The 14,818-nt window shown below is 36.3% G+C and overlaps 1 protein-coding gene across 17 annotated transcripts in view; it reads right to left on the bottom strand.

Moving 5' to 3' along the window:
- The window catches only part of LOC139984082 (transmembrane and coiled-coil domains protein 2-like), an 84,276-nt gene that overhangs the window by 13,620 nt on the left and 55,838 nt on the right, over positions 1–14,818 (bottom strand). For 7 of the 17 annotated variants that reach the window (XM_071997771.1, XM_071997774.1, XM_071997778.1 and 4 more), the window contains 6 exons: positions 12,515–12,671; positions 10,387–10,612; positions 10,144–10,188; positions 8,246–8,314; positions 3,736–3,801; positions 1,651–1,689 (listed from right to left, as the gene is read on the bottom strand). In XM_071997771.1, coding sequence (XP_071853872.1) covers positions 1,651–1,689; positions 3,736–3,801; positions 8,246–8,314; positions 10,144–10,188; positions 10,387–10,612; positions 12,515–12,671 — 602 coding nt within the window. Of the gene's footprint in view, positions 1–1,650; positions 1,690–3,471; positions 3,505–3,735; positions 3,802–8,245; positions 8,315–10,143; positions 10,189–10,386; positions 10,613–12,514; positions 12,672–14,818 lie in introns of all 17 variants that reach the window. The other 10 variants (XM_071997772.1, XM_071997777.1, XM_071997775.1 and 7 more) reach the window with 10 other exon arrangements.

The following is a 14,818-nucleotide window of genomic DNA, read 5'->3' as shown; positions in this document are numbered from 1 at the left end:
CAAGGCACTTTATCTCCATTGCCTTTCTTCACCCAGGTGTACCAATGTGGTCTTGCGAGGTAACTTGTAAGTATAGTTGCATGCGCCGGTTTGTGGCTGCACCCTATGGGAAGTCCCCCGGGGGACACATGGTTGTGATGCACTGTGGTGCCCCAGGAGAGATTGATTGAATTATGTACACTTTGGTGTGTGGGTGTGACAAGTCACCAGTGACCAGGGTTTAGTTGTAAAGTAGTGTGAGAGGGTCATGGCCTTGAACAAGACAGTAAAACCTTCAACTTTTTATAACTTTTTGTCCCCCCCAAAAAATAGAGTTGAATCGTACTTTGAATTTCTACAATGGTTTGTACACAAAACTACAAACTAGATGTGATTCTAACAGACTTGGCAAGATCTTTTACAATGCTTCTTTTTATTTTTTTGTCTTTTGTTTTTTATGTATAAAATGAAATGTTTACTAAATTTTGATAAATATATATTACATTTTTCATTTGTTACTTTTCCATGGGCACTTATAAAATTTGATAAAGTATCATTCCTTTGATTAAGAAATAAAACATTCTCACCACGCATTTTGGGTGTTATGCAAAGTCTTTCATTAGGACAGTACTTATACAGTATACTGCATTCAGATCACAAGTGTGTTTCTCAGAAACTTTTGAAATTTCAATTCAAAATGCAGTTATAATGTTCATGGCTCATCATGTATCAAATGTCCAATGATTTCAAAGTAATGTCAAATTCTGCAAGGGCAAGTGGGCTGCGATGCTTATATCCATATGTAAGCAAAGATATATCCATATATTTGTGAGTTGCATGGATGAAATTTAGTTTACCCTCAGCATGGACTAAGAATTAAATACACCAAGAGTTGCACACATATTGATTACACGTATGAAAAATTTGCATTATGAAAAGAAAATAACATGTCTAAAATAAAATCTACAATGATGTAAATGGTAGATTATACCAAAATTCCATGATATACCTCAAAACATATAAAAACTGTTTTGGAATATTTTGACAAATGAGAATATCAAAACTTATGCCGGTCTCCATCTATTTATGAACAGCCATCGACTAGTAAATAAAATAATAAAACCCTCATCAACCAAAAAGAATGCTTGTATCTGTGAAGCAGGTACACATATCAAAATATATACTCCATTGGGCCTTGTGTAGTCCAGTGTCACTGTTGTTAAGAATCTTTAAACATAGTATACTTGCATTAAATTCAAGTTATCTACCAAAGCTCGCAACTTTTAATATCTGGACAATGGAGACTGGACAATGGACACTCAGAGCTCACAGGTTCTAATCCCGTTCTAAACATAACTTTCTTTGCTCTTATCCATAATTTCTGAATTTTCCATTATTTAGATATGGCAGTAAGGCAATTGAATACCATTCAATAACTTCCAATAATTTCTGAAATTTCCCAGTCAATTTTCCATATTTTAGATACCTTTATACCCTTTGAGGTTTTGCAGTACCACAATTGAATGTTACTGAAGGCATAGAATCATAGATGGTAGTGAAATAAAGGATGGCGATTTTGCAAGTTTAGAGCAAAATATGAGGGTAAAATTTCCATGACCATTGAATAAAATATGAAAAACATTTTTTTTAAAAACGGCTTTGTGTGCATACTTATTCTCTGGAGGATTAAATCTTGTCTTTGAAATTTTTCTTCAAAATAAAATAGACGAGAAAAAGAACAAAAAGCAAAAGGAATATTAACATGCAAAAAAAATTAAGAAATAGGACAAAAAAAAATTAATTAAGAAAGAGGACAGAAAAGAAAAGATAAGTAAACCAAACCATAAAAGCAAGAATTAAAGAGAAACAGAATGATTAGGTTTTCGTTCTGTTTTGCATGTTTTTAATTCCCGCACTTGCTGGGGGTTCTGATCTGATTCAATGTTTTCATTAATGTTACAAAAATAGGTAAAATTTCCATATGAATAAATTGGAAATTGGAAAAAAATGGATTAGATTTTAAAAGCCATTTTTTTTTGCACATCATGCACAATAGGTCAGAAAATAGCCAAAAAAAAAGAGACTTTTAAAGCATCCTTCCAAATTTTGCACAAATCCAGCAAAACTACTGCTGAAATGGTTAAAAGAGATAAATCCAAATTTTTGAAACTTTTTAGAAGTGAAATTAATTGTAGACTGTCACTACTTTGTTGTGTAACTTTCTGTTATATCAGTAGCTTCTTCAGCAAAAACACATGCATACAGACAGAAAAAGGCACAAGCATACAAAAATATGCAGATTCTGGCAACAACCTCCCGTAGCAAGGAATGTTTGTATTCTTGACTCGTGCATGGCTGTAAATGACAAGCCACTTCCAAGCAACAGTCAAACTTTACCATTTATTATCAAGAATATTTAAACTTGTTTGTTTGACTTACAGTGTGACTTTAAGAATGGATGTAACAAATCAATTTTTGAAAACACATCCCCCCCCCCCCATCTTCAAGAGTTACTACACTGCATTGTGTATTTATATTGGTGTGGTTTGTTATATTATTTCTGAAGTAAATTAAATATTTTCTTCCTGTGCTGTTGACAATGGCAGAGTAAAAATGATTAATATCCATTGGCAGTGATACAAGCTTTCCCTTTCCCAATCTATTTGTCAGATTTTGAAAGAAATATTTGAAGACAAACACCACAATACAACAAGAAGACATTGATTGCTTGTTGCAGACAGCTTTGGTGCCAAAAGGCAAAACATGTGTGTGTTGGAGAAGAAAAGTGAGAGAGAGAGGGAGGGGGGAGTAAGTGAATGCCACCGAGCAGGAATGGAAAGTTCCTTTCATATGCAAATTAACCATGTGATAACTAAAGAAGGGATTAATCATATACTACAAATGCTGCAAGTTTTCTCTCTAAAGTAAACAACTGCATCAGAAAATTATATCACTACCAGCTTTCTATTACCAAATATTTATTTGTTATTATCTTTTGAAGATATTCCAAAATAGGTTCATAAATCATCTATCACTCAGATCTTCCTTGGTCATCTTATCAGGGTCAAATAACATTACATTATTTTTCTGGTTTTTTTTGGCGGAGTGGGGGTGGGGGGGGCAGGGGTTAGAATAGCGTAGGAATGAAACATGTTCCAACCAAGGGTGGGAGTAGCAAAGCTGTATAAAATGGCTTTGACCATTTGCGATCCATTTTGGCATTTTTAGCCTTATATTTATTTCCATGGCGGATTCAGATTAAATAAAAGGAAAAAAACAGGGATCAGAGAAGACAGAAAAATGAAGAGAAGCAACCCTGTTAATAAAGTGTTGACATTTAACTACAAAAGCATTTTTGTCAAGGTTGGAAGGAGGGTGGGGGGGGGGTGTAGGAGGGGGAGGTAAATGGGCAGAAAAGAAAGCAGATAGAAAGAGTCACAACAAACCAGGGAATATCAACAATAGCAAAAATTCAAAAAGTCAAGGTGTTACCTATCTATAGACTTTCTGGCATACCCTAAACGGCTAGAGAAAAGTAAAGGAAATGGGGAAAACAGGCAGGTTAAACTAAAATTAAAACAAAACAAAACTAAAAGAAGAACATAAATAATCTACTGCTAAGGAGGCAAAGAAAAGAGAAAGTTCCCGAAACGGAAAAGAATAGTCCATTCACCGTCTGTTCATCCCGGGTGAACAGACCATGTTAAAGACAACCACACCATGCCATCTGGTTGAAAGCATAAATAGCGCCCTCACCTTGCAGCTGTGTGTGTAAACTCCTGCAAACCTGACAAACCTTCACCGATTTTATCTGCGACTCCACTAATGAAGAAAAAAGATTAATAGGTTAGGTTAGTTAGGGTTCAGAAGCAGAGGGGGGGGGGGGGGGGTTGGTTCTATCGATAAATCTAGTTAGTTGGTTTTCTAACGTTGGGGTTTGTGGCATATATCTCCACAGCGGATGGATATATGAGGGGGTATGGATAACATAGGGAACCGTATTAATGTCACAGAGGAGATGCAAGGCCAACAACCATCACCTATAACATCATGATAGAGTATGACAGTGGTAAGCTGGTTAATTTCAGTGTTCACTGATATGTAATCAGAGGAATTGGCCTTTTAATACTGGTAAATGCCATTTTTGGATGGTATTTTAATGCAGCACAAACTTTTTAGGATTTTTTTTTGGTTGTCCCTGGAACAACTTTTCTTACATTTTTGGTTGTTCCATCAGCAAATTTTGTTGTCCTAAAAAAAGATGTAAAATAACACAAAAAAAGGCCAATATGTACACTGTAGGAGGGATGTGTAGGTTTGGTGAATAGAACAGCAATATGTATACGGTAGGAGAGATGTGTAGGTTTGGTGAATAGAACAGCAATATGTACATGGTAGGAGAGATGTTTGGGTTGGTGAATAGAACAGCAATATGGTAGGAGAGATGTGTAGGTTTGGTGAATAGAACACCAGTTCCTACACCTTAGGAGAGATGTGTAAGTTTGTTGAATACAACATCAGAATGTACACTGTAGGAGGGATGTGTAGGTTTGGTGAATATAACACCAGCTTTGGGCAGCTCTTAAAATTCCCCTTTCGGGTGGGTCATAGCCCTATACCACTATATATTTTTTATTTCAGTTTCTTCAAAGTGGTGGAGAGTGAAACCAATTCATCATTTAATTTTTTGGTGTTTTTTGTAGCTACAATTATGCAATCTTTGATGTAAACTTGTGTAACCTTGTGTAAACTTTGATGTGACTTGGATGTAAACAACTATTTGTCCGCAGGACAACCTACAAAGCTGATTCTGTTCCTTTGAACATAAACTTGAAACATGAAAAGTTTGCCTTGCAATGTGCTTTGCTTGTATACCATATGTAGCAATGGGACAAAGGACGGAGAAGCGAAGGTAGTCTCAATAAAGGAGAAGTTTGAGAATGTGGAGAAGCCAAACTTCTATTGAAATCATCTTAATTTGTATTAATTGTATTGAATTAAATTGGGTATGAACTACTGGTGTATTTTCCCCTTCACCCCTTTCTCCTCCCCCCCCAACCCCACCATCCCCCTCTCCAAAGTAATACTTTATAGGGACTTAACCTCAACCAGAGGTCACTTGGTACAGCACAGGATTTGAGGTTACTGGTGTAAAAAAGCTTCTTCTAAGGAAGGATTCTCTTTATGAGCAGCTAGAATTGACAAAGCAAATCTTAAGATTATATCACTGAAAATAAATTAATAATTAGGTGGAAGGATAAATAAGATTCAGCTGATATAGCTAGCATGAAAAAACAAATGTGCCTGATGCTTCCAAAACTACTTTCCTGTTAGTATGTAATCTCAAAACTACAGGCTGACACACGAGTGAATCAAATTTAGACAAAATCATTGTGATGCAAGTTTCTTGAGCATCCTTTCATCTAAGGAAAATGTGCTACAAAACCCACAACCTGAATTTGACCACTTTAATTTTTAATGTCAAAAGTGGTTTACTTTCAACTTTGCTATCATTCTAAAAAAAATAGCACTTGTCATTGGGTGCAAAATTTGCACAAGGGAAGAAAACGAAGGGAAAACTTCCATTTCGAAAAAAACTGCCTTTCATGGTGCAGTAAAAATGAAAGAATCAAGCTGCTTTGTTAGAAGTTAAAGGGCATATAAAATACCAATGACAAGACTAGTTTTAAAAAGATAAAAAAGTAATGATGCAGCACAAAGCACATTATGAATTTTTCATTAAATCTGCAATCTGATTTAAAAGCATTAACACCATGGCAACATTACAGCAGTATGTTTGCATGCAACCATGGCAACATTGCTGCAGGAGGTTAACTTTGCATGCAAAAGCAGAGTTTTTTAGCACTGATATTGATATAGAGAGACTGAAGAAAAATAAATACTGGGAATATGACCTGGACTTAAGGACATCTAAATCTCTTTCTGCTTACAATCTCTTCTCTCTTCCCTTACGCCCACTTTCTCCAAAAACATCTCCAAAAATCTCCATGTGCAAAATTTTCCCAAAGTCACTAAACGTTAGATTATCTCAGACATTATGAGTGTTTTGTGATTATAGGAAAACTGGAAACTGTGATACTGACAACAATTAGGAAAACTGAAACGATATGGCAGCCATCTTGTTTTCATACTTCCAAAATGAAGTAGGCCACTTTTCAACTTGAAAGTCTCTCGTTTTTGTGTTGAACTGTTTTTTTAAAATACAGTCATTCCACACTTTCCTGACTGGAACAAACGTACTTTGAAACTTCTTGTTATTTCCAAGCATCCGGTTGTGTTTTTATTACCAGACTCAAATACATATCCACTTGTGAACAAGATACACTCAAATTAAAAACAGTTCAATGAGACGTTCTGTCGCTATGTGATATTTCTTATCTTACTGAAGATGTGTAAGTTGTTGCCATATCCATTTATTTTCAAAAACTATCTGATTTCTTACAAGCAAATGTAGGCTAGGCCTATTGGTACATCCGTTATGGAGTTATGTACTTTGAATGCAAATTAGGCTAGGCCTACAGGTACATCTGTTATGTAGTGTTGTAGGCCTTATAATGCAAAGTAGGCAAGGCCTATAGGTACATCAGTCATGTAGTGATGTAGGCCTTATACAAAGTAGGCTATGGGCTAGGGCTATATTGTAGGTATATCTGTTATGTAGTGATGTAAGCCTTATGCAAAAAAAGGCTAGGCCAATAACTAACTAACTTTGCTATGTGGTGTCATAGGCTAAAGTGTCAAAGTGTCATTGGATAAAGTGTAGCTGGTAGTATTGCTTAGTATTAAAGCAGTCTTCCTCCAGGTAACTTGAAAGTCTTGATAAATATGTAATGCAACAATCTACCAACAGTTTCCGTGGTGATGTGCATGTGCTGGATTGATGACATCTGACTGCCTCAATGTTCAAATCAAAGACTGCTCAATACATCAAATTATATTTTGCACCCATCTAATCTCTTGATGAACCAAAAGTATTTTGTAAAGCAATTGGTTCACTATGAATTAATAATGACTGACTTTCTTTCTTGGAATTACACACAAGATTGGCTTTATAAATGAAAAGTTAGTATTATACACTTTCGACAATACCTTAGCATATACATGAAGATCATACATTCCATAGGAAAGAGAATGGACTTTTGAAGGATACTAGAATGATGAACTCTGTGTTGTACTGGTGATAGTGATAGTACTAATATAAAGCTGTTTATTGAGTGGTACAAATGGTAACGAACAGATTTGAAATTAAGAGGATTAATTTGGAGAAAATTAAGTTTTTTAGGTCCTTAATATTTCCTTGAATAGGAACTAGTATGGTACAGGCAAACTGCAACAAATTTGAGATTTTTGAGTTGGTATTTGAGAAATAAAAATTGATGCAATTCAATCAATACTCAAATAACTTAACAATGTTGCTCATTAACTTGAATAGTCTAGGTCTTGCCTCAAAATTATGAAAAACTAAAACTTTAAATTTTTCAAATTTTGTGTCTCATATATAAGATGATTGCGAAAAAAGTGAAGTGTCCGGTCGATGAAATGTTTAGGACTGTACCAGCATTATAAAATTTATTTGCCCATTGCCAGAACACACGATGTTTGGAACTGTTGAGTATAGAATCCATATCCATTTATTTGTTCAATAACTGTCAATTGATGAGAAAATCAGATAAGGGATTTCTTTTATGAATTGTAAATTTTATGGAGAAGAATGATTATGTTTGTCACCCCACATATAAGACATACCAAAAGAGATTGGTACAATATATTCCAAAGTATGATCTGAAAACTACCAGAGGGGCATGTCCACACAAAAGTTGTATTTGTCTACACAACTAGGTGTGTTAGACATTAGCATGTCCACATTTAGGATGTCCACATTAGGGGCCACATACATGAGCATTGGTGCTGGACAAGTTGTTAATAAGACCAAACCAGCTAGTAACTGCAGAATCAAAAGCCAAGCTGCTAACATAATGTAAGAACAGAATGACAGAATGAATAATAAAAAAAATACCCCCACCGGGTACAAAAGAAGCTGAAAAATGTTGCTAAAATGAGAAATAAAAAATCTATAAGCAGAAAGGATATGGGAAGGAATGCCTGAAATAATAGAGTAAGAAAGAAGTAATAATAAAAGAAGAGAGACAAAAAAAAAGTGGAGATGCAGCAAAATGCCCGGGCTAAAGAAGATATACATGAAGAGAAGAGAGGATGCACGGATGTGCTTCCGAGGATTCCTTACATTTTACGATCCGAGTTGGAGGTTCGTTTCAATGAGGGTACAGGACTTGGCGTGGCATGTTTTATGAGACTAAAAAGATAGGTAGGAATGAAAATAAAAGAACAGAAAAAGAAAAGCGTGGAGGGTCAAAATAACGTGAGGGAGAACTTAAACATTTAGAAAAACCCCATCCATGGTGGTGATGAATCTGTGCGAGAGTTGGCCAACTCAAGCAGATATTATTACGGAATAAAACGTCTAAAATTCACCTGAGAACTAAATGGTAAGTATCTCTCGCCTATACAGAAGTGCATTTAGTGTCGAAGGTTTTCACTTGGTTTCAAAACTGGGATCAAAGTCAGTTATCTATTGCTTTAACTAGACATACATATATACATCATTGCATGGAATCTTACAAGATGTAAAGCTTCAGGTTACCAGCAGAATAATGTAGGCTAAACTTGACAATATCAGTGCCCTCTCAACAGAGAGAATCACTCAAAGAGTGGCAGTTTTTGATATTAACATTTTCTTTAATTTGTAAAAAATAATCTAGAAATGCATTTACAAAACTTCACAACATCTTTAATTTTGGAAATCAAGGGTTTGGACAATATTGGGATGTTTTTCTTAAAAACATAAGACTTTTCTGAGAACATGTTATGTTCTTTGGGAAAGTTTCTGCTGGCTCTATTTCATTAAAACTTATGCAAGTCACTTTTCCACTACCACCCCCCCCCCTATGAAACTATGTGAATAATGGAATATACTACACATAATGAAGCTACAGGCAATGGTATCCCAAAATAAAGAATATGGAAATAAATTGGTCTGGATTTCACTAGAATGGTCAAGTGAAGTGATGATATAAAATCATTAACCAAACTGACCAAACACAGAACTTCAAAGAAATCTTAACAATCTTCCAGGGAAATTTTTTAAATATAGCATAGCAAGATGGCCACAACTTTAATATGATGCCAAACTGTACATCCTCTTTCGATGCACAGAATCGTCATAACTTTCTCAACCTGTCAGGAGAAGTGAGCTTCATAAACCCCTCAAAACTGCTGGCTAAGAAATTTGAACAATCATTGTTTTTCATATCTCAAAAAAACATTGCTAAAGATGTTTCAGACAAACTGAACCAACCGTTGATTTCTGAACGACACTTTCTCCGTAAAAAGCAATTTTCCTCTGTTCGTTTATTTGTTGTTGTTGTTGGGTTTGTTTTCGGTAAGTCTTCTTTTAATGTGAAATACCGTAAATATTACAGATGTTTTTGGAATGGTAGCCATGGAAACTAAGCATGTGACGCTACAAGGTCTTGATATACATACATGTGCAAAACAAAACAAAAATTGCAAATGACCACAGCGGCAGATGAGCTGCAAAAAACTTTGAAAAGAAATTTTTCTTTATTTGCGATGACTTCAGCAACTATTTCTGCTTTTTCATCTAGTTTTGTGAAAGCTTGCAAGGACAGCCCTCTATGATAAACTGACCATTAAACCCGCCTGCATTTCGACACTAGCAATGTTAGCAAAAAACAGTGACTTCTTCATGCTGTTCCACTGAAATCAGGTCTAGCTCTCTATTCTTAACAATATAAACAAAGTTTTTCTCCACTGAGAGACCGCTCTGACTTTGAAGAAAGTTGAATGGGATTTTTGCTGGGACAATTTGGAAAAACAATAAGTTTTGTATGCCACATGCAATTTTCATATATTCAAAATGGATATTTTGAAATAATTTAATTTGACTGAAGAGTGACTTACATACAAGTAATTATAAGCACTTTATTATTCTTTATTTTAGCTGTATAGATTTAAAAAAAAAAATTGTTGCCTCATTAAAAAGAAATTAAAGAAACCAAAAATAAAGATTGATGATTTTACTGTCTTTGCTGGTAAACTTACCCAGAAAAACCACTGATGCCTTCTTTGATGTTTTCCTTGACTCCTCTGCAGGAATTAAAGGGAAGATTCAAAAAGTTATGTTCCTTGCTCCATCAAGATTATCAGTTTATCATTGGATACAAGATTATCGTATATGTGAAATGTAAGAGAGATGTGTAAATTTGATGAATAGACACCACCAGCCTCTAAACCTCCATGCGGCAATAATTCTCCATCCCAAGTAGATCTCTAACCCCTGCTTACCTAAGCCCCTGTTGCACCCCTTGTAGGACCTCCTTTGGTCTCTTATGGCCCTGGACGCCATGATACATCAGATCCTGAACCTGTTTCTGATTGGTCTCTAGTTTTTTCTGTAAATGGGCGATTGTCTGATTGGACTTCTGGTTCTTCTTCTCAAAGACATTCTTGATCCTGGCGATCTGCTGCTTGTCGGCGTGGCCTGCGATGTTGAGGTATTCAGCCACATTATCTGAGGAGAAAATAAAAAGAACAACATAACAGAGCGAAACAATGTAGACTTATCTATATATCTATTATAATTACTTTTTCCATCTCATAAACTGTGTAGTTGTGTACAGGTTTAAACAGTGGCACACAATGTATCCCCGCAAGGACCTAGGGAGGAACTCCTCCTCACCCTTACACTACACCAACCCCATTCATATTTTGCTTAAAAGCATACTGTAGGAAATGAGCTTGTGAATGTGACCATGGTATCTTACTCTGCCCATGTCATAATACCATGATGGCAAGTGAACATGACCGAGGCGTGACACCTGAAGCATGGCATGTGAATATGAGTGACATGTAAACATGTCACTATGAAACTACCATGATGGTAAAATTAATATGACCAAGGCATGTATTAAACCTGAAGCTTGGTTTGTGAGTATGACCATCGCATGCCAGCATGGCACATGAAAATGATGACAACGGCATGTTTCACATGAAGCATGGTTTGTGAGTGTAACCACGGCGAGTAACATTACCATGCCAGCATGGCATGTGAACATGGTGCATATCGAACATGTATGCATATAACCAAGACAGGCCACCACATACGTGGCAGGTGAAAATGATGATGTCACGTTTAACCTGAAGCAAGGTACAGTAGGTGAATGACCAAGGGGCATGTTACCCTTGGAATACACATGGCATGTGAACATGTGAACGAGTAAACTACTGTACACAGACCATGGCGTGTGAATACAAATCCGGCATGTACCTGAGGCAAGGTAGGTGAATGACCACAGGGCATGTTATCCTTGGAATACACGTGGCATGTGAACATGTGAACGAGTGAACTACTGTACACAGACCATGGCGTGTGAATACAAATCCGGCATGTACAGGTTAATGTGACCATGACAGGTGAATACAAACATGGCATGTTTAACCGGATCTACATGACCATGGCAGATGAAATCTTTTAAAACTTTAATCTCACAATTGTGCATGTAATAGTAAAATAAGAATTGAACAAACAGTCCAAACTTTTGAGTTAAAGCTCTACTACCCATGTGATATCTTGTCCAAGAAAGTGTCCATGATCATACAGAGGGAATGGGTAATAAACACTCAATCTGTATTGTTAAATGGATTGATTCCCATTGACACTAATGATCTACAGTATGGTTTACGATTCAGAGAAAGTCCCACATCAAGATCAACATCCAAACATTTCCTGTAATTTAAGCCTGATTACTTCCTTATAGTCAGGACATGCATGAAATTTGACACCAGTTACAATACGTAGCTCATATGTATCGAAAAAACAAAAACAAAGAACAAAACCTATGAAAAAAAGCAAATATGAAGATGAAGCAAGAAATATATTTAGTTACTCAAACATCTTGTATTTTGCAAGGAACAATTCAAATAAGCAATAAAACTATGACTCGTTTCAACGATGGTTGTGCCAAATACGCGCACATTTCCTGATCGCCTGTTCCAATATCAAATTATGAATACACGTCTTGGTGAAGTTAAGGGAATTATAAACTCAAAGAACAAGTTCCCAACTTTTCATCCAGCAGCAAACCCACTTAATCTACTTGGGAAGTGAAGGTGATCTGTTTTGTATTTAATTTCCATCAAGAATAAATCATTTTTTGGGGTAGATGATAGGCTTTGCACACAGAACAGAATACAAATATGTGCAACCAGTATATAATCTTAGATGTCTTCACCAAGTTTGTATTCGAAGGACAATGAGCTGAAAAATCCAGAACAGTGAAAGAAAACTCCCGGCCTCCACCGGGATTTAAAAAGAAACCTATTGCTAGAATGGGACATGGACCATTGACATCAGGGTTGCAGGCACTGGTCAATCACTGACTCGTTAAAATAATAAAAGAAAAAATAAACGAACCATCCTTGACTTTCTGTTCAGCTTTCATCAGTTCCTTTGTCTTTTCGATCTTTTTCATATAATGGTCCATCAAGAGTTTGGTCTTCTGGGTGTCGTTTTCGACTGTGCCGTCAGTTTCGTCCATGTCTGAGCCATAGTACAGGGGTCCGCTGTCACCCTGAAGGAAGAAAAAAAATTTAAGAAAAGGTAACCAATCGGTACTGAAAGTGATCGAATTGACGTGCTTCGGAACCTAACAGTTTTTACCGAACTACCAGATACTAGTAATCAACACAAACTTGCAAAACGATAATACTAATACATTCACTTGATTAGCACTCTAGGAGAGCGGTTCCTAAACATTTATGTCCACGACCCATGATCTGAGTCACGGCCCACCAGATCCCGGGACCTCGGAAATGATGCAACGTGTAATCTAGCTTGGACAACGATGATAATGGAATGTCCCGCGAACCAACAGAAACTTTTCTGCGCCCCACCTTGGGGTAGCTCCCCCTAGTTTGCCAATCGTCTCTCTAAAGATAGGATAGTGAGTGATCCATTGTTTCATTTACCTTTGGCAAAAAAGGAAGTCGCCCAGGACAGGGTTAGTATTGATTTTATGCAAAAAGTATAACAGAAATGTTTCAATTCTCTGGGGTGTTTTTTGTCTTAAAATATCAAAGAAATTTTCCTTCTACAGTGAGAAGAGGTATGAGTATTTTGAAACAGAAAAACAACCTTAGAAAAAGTTGTATATATTTACTGATCGATTGCAAATTTACTATAAGCAAAATGCTACTTTATTGTGTGTCAGGCAATAACTTGATCTGGTAACACATATACATTAACAAGATGCTATGCAAATATACTGATCAGTCGTCAAACAGCTAGAGAAAATAACAGAACTTTACAGCAGCTATTTGTAAACAAAACCACTGCGTTTGCATTCATTTATGAATTAATAATTACCTGAGGGCTGTTGAGAAATGAAATCACTAGCATATCTCAGTCAGAGGGATGTCGTTCGCTTCGTTTGACACCGTTTTTCGATAATTAAATAATCCATCAATGTTCAACACAAGAGTGCTTTAATACAGAAATAACACAGAGCACATCCACAGGACAGCTGTAATAAATACAATTCTTCTGAATATAAGCTGCTACTACATTCGTGGAAAAGATCTAAATAATTCTTGTTTGGGTTTCAGATATGAACAGTAACCCAGAATCACGGCAAGACCAGAGATACGATATCACTCGTTAGTTGAACATTTGGTGAGCTCCTACTATTGCTGTAAATACCAGAATTATGTCTGATGAAATCCAAACCAAATTAATCAAAGAAAAACTCGTGAACTTAATTTTCTAATTATCAGTTTGCTGGCAAAACATAGTTCCCAACATTTGAAATTTCTCATTTCAATTTGGCCAAAAAAAACAAAAAACAAATAGGTTAACAATCAAACAAAACAACACACAACCACCAGTTTGTCTTGGACATTTAACTCCGGCACACTGATAGCTTTTATCATGAAACCGTACTGATCTTATCCACAAACGGAATGATTTGTATATCTTTGTGTCCAATTGAAAGTCCCCATGACAGGAAGTACAAATCAACAACATCAGCCCATGTTACGAGGTGCACAGAATGCTGAAACAGAATGACAAAGTCAATTTCATCACCGATACAGGAGGTGAACAGATCGTTTGGTTAATACACCGTTCCTAAAAATCGATGACCTTGTATTAATGCTGTTCCGTCACTACAACTTAGTTCCTTCCACGCTCCCCTAATAAAAGATCTTTACACGCAGTAAGCAAACTATTCCAGTTAAGGCTCATACTGGAACACAGTATAAAGGAAGTCTAGCAAAGCTCCTCCGTTTCCTTCCCAAATGCATTTCCACCAAGTATAGAGTTCAATATTACTTGCGCCACAGGAGACTTGATGATGCAAGCCCTGGTAGCCTTTCACCTACTTTAGTAAATCTGTATTGTGTTTTCCCTTAGAGGCTATTTCCTTTCACATTGCCAGGGTAACACTATGGCATCCTTTCAGAGGAACATACAATCCGTCTAAAAACAAAAGTTACTAAAAAAAATTCCTATATACAGATTAATATATGCTGGAATTGTAATGAGTTGGAAAATCCTGAACAGTGAAAAAACTTCCAGCCTCCACTGGGATTCGAACCCAGGGCCTCCCGCTTTATATGCAGACACCCTAACCAACAAGGCCGTGGACGCAGATTGTATGTCCAGAGGTGCAAAACCAGTAATATAAATATATATGTCCATATATATACACACATATATACA

The sequence above is a fragment of the Apostichopus japonicus genome, chromosome 17, assembly GCF_037975245.1.
Source record: "Apostichopus japonicus isolate 1M-3 chromosome 17, ASM3797524v1, whole genome shotgun sequence".
In the NCBI taxonomy this organism is placed as follows: domain Eukaryota; kingdom Metazoa; phylum Echinodermata; class Holothuroidea; order Aspidochirotida; family Stichopodidae; genus Apostichopus; species Apostichopus japonicus.
This window is presented reverse-complemented; position numbering and strand designations above follow the sequence as displayed.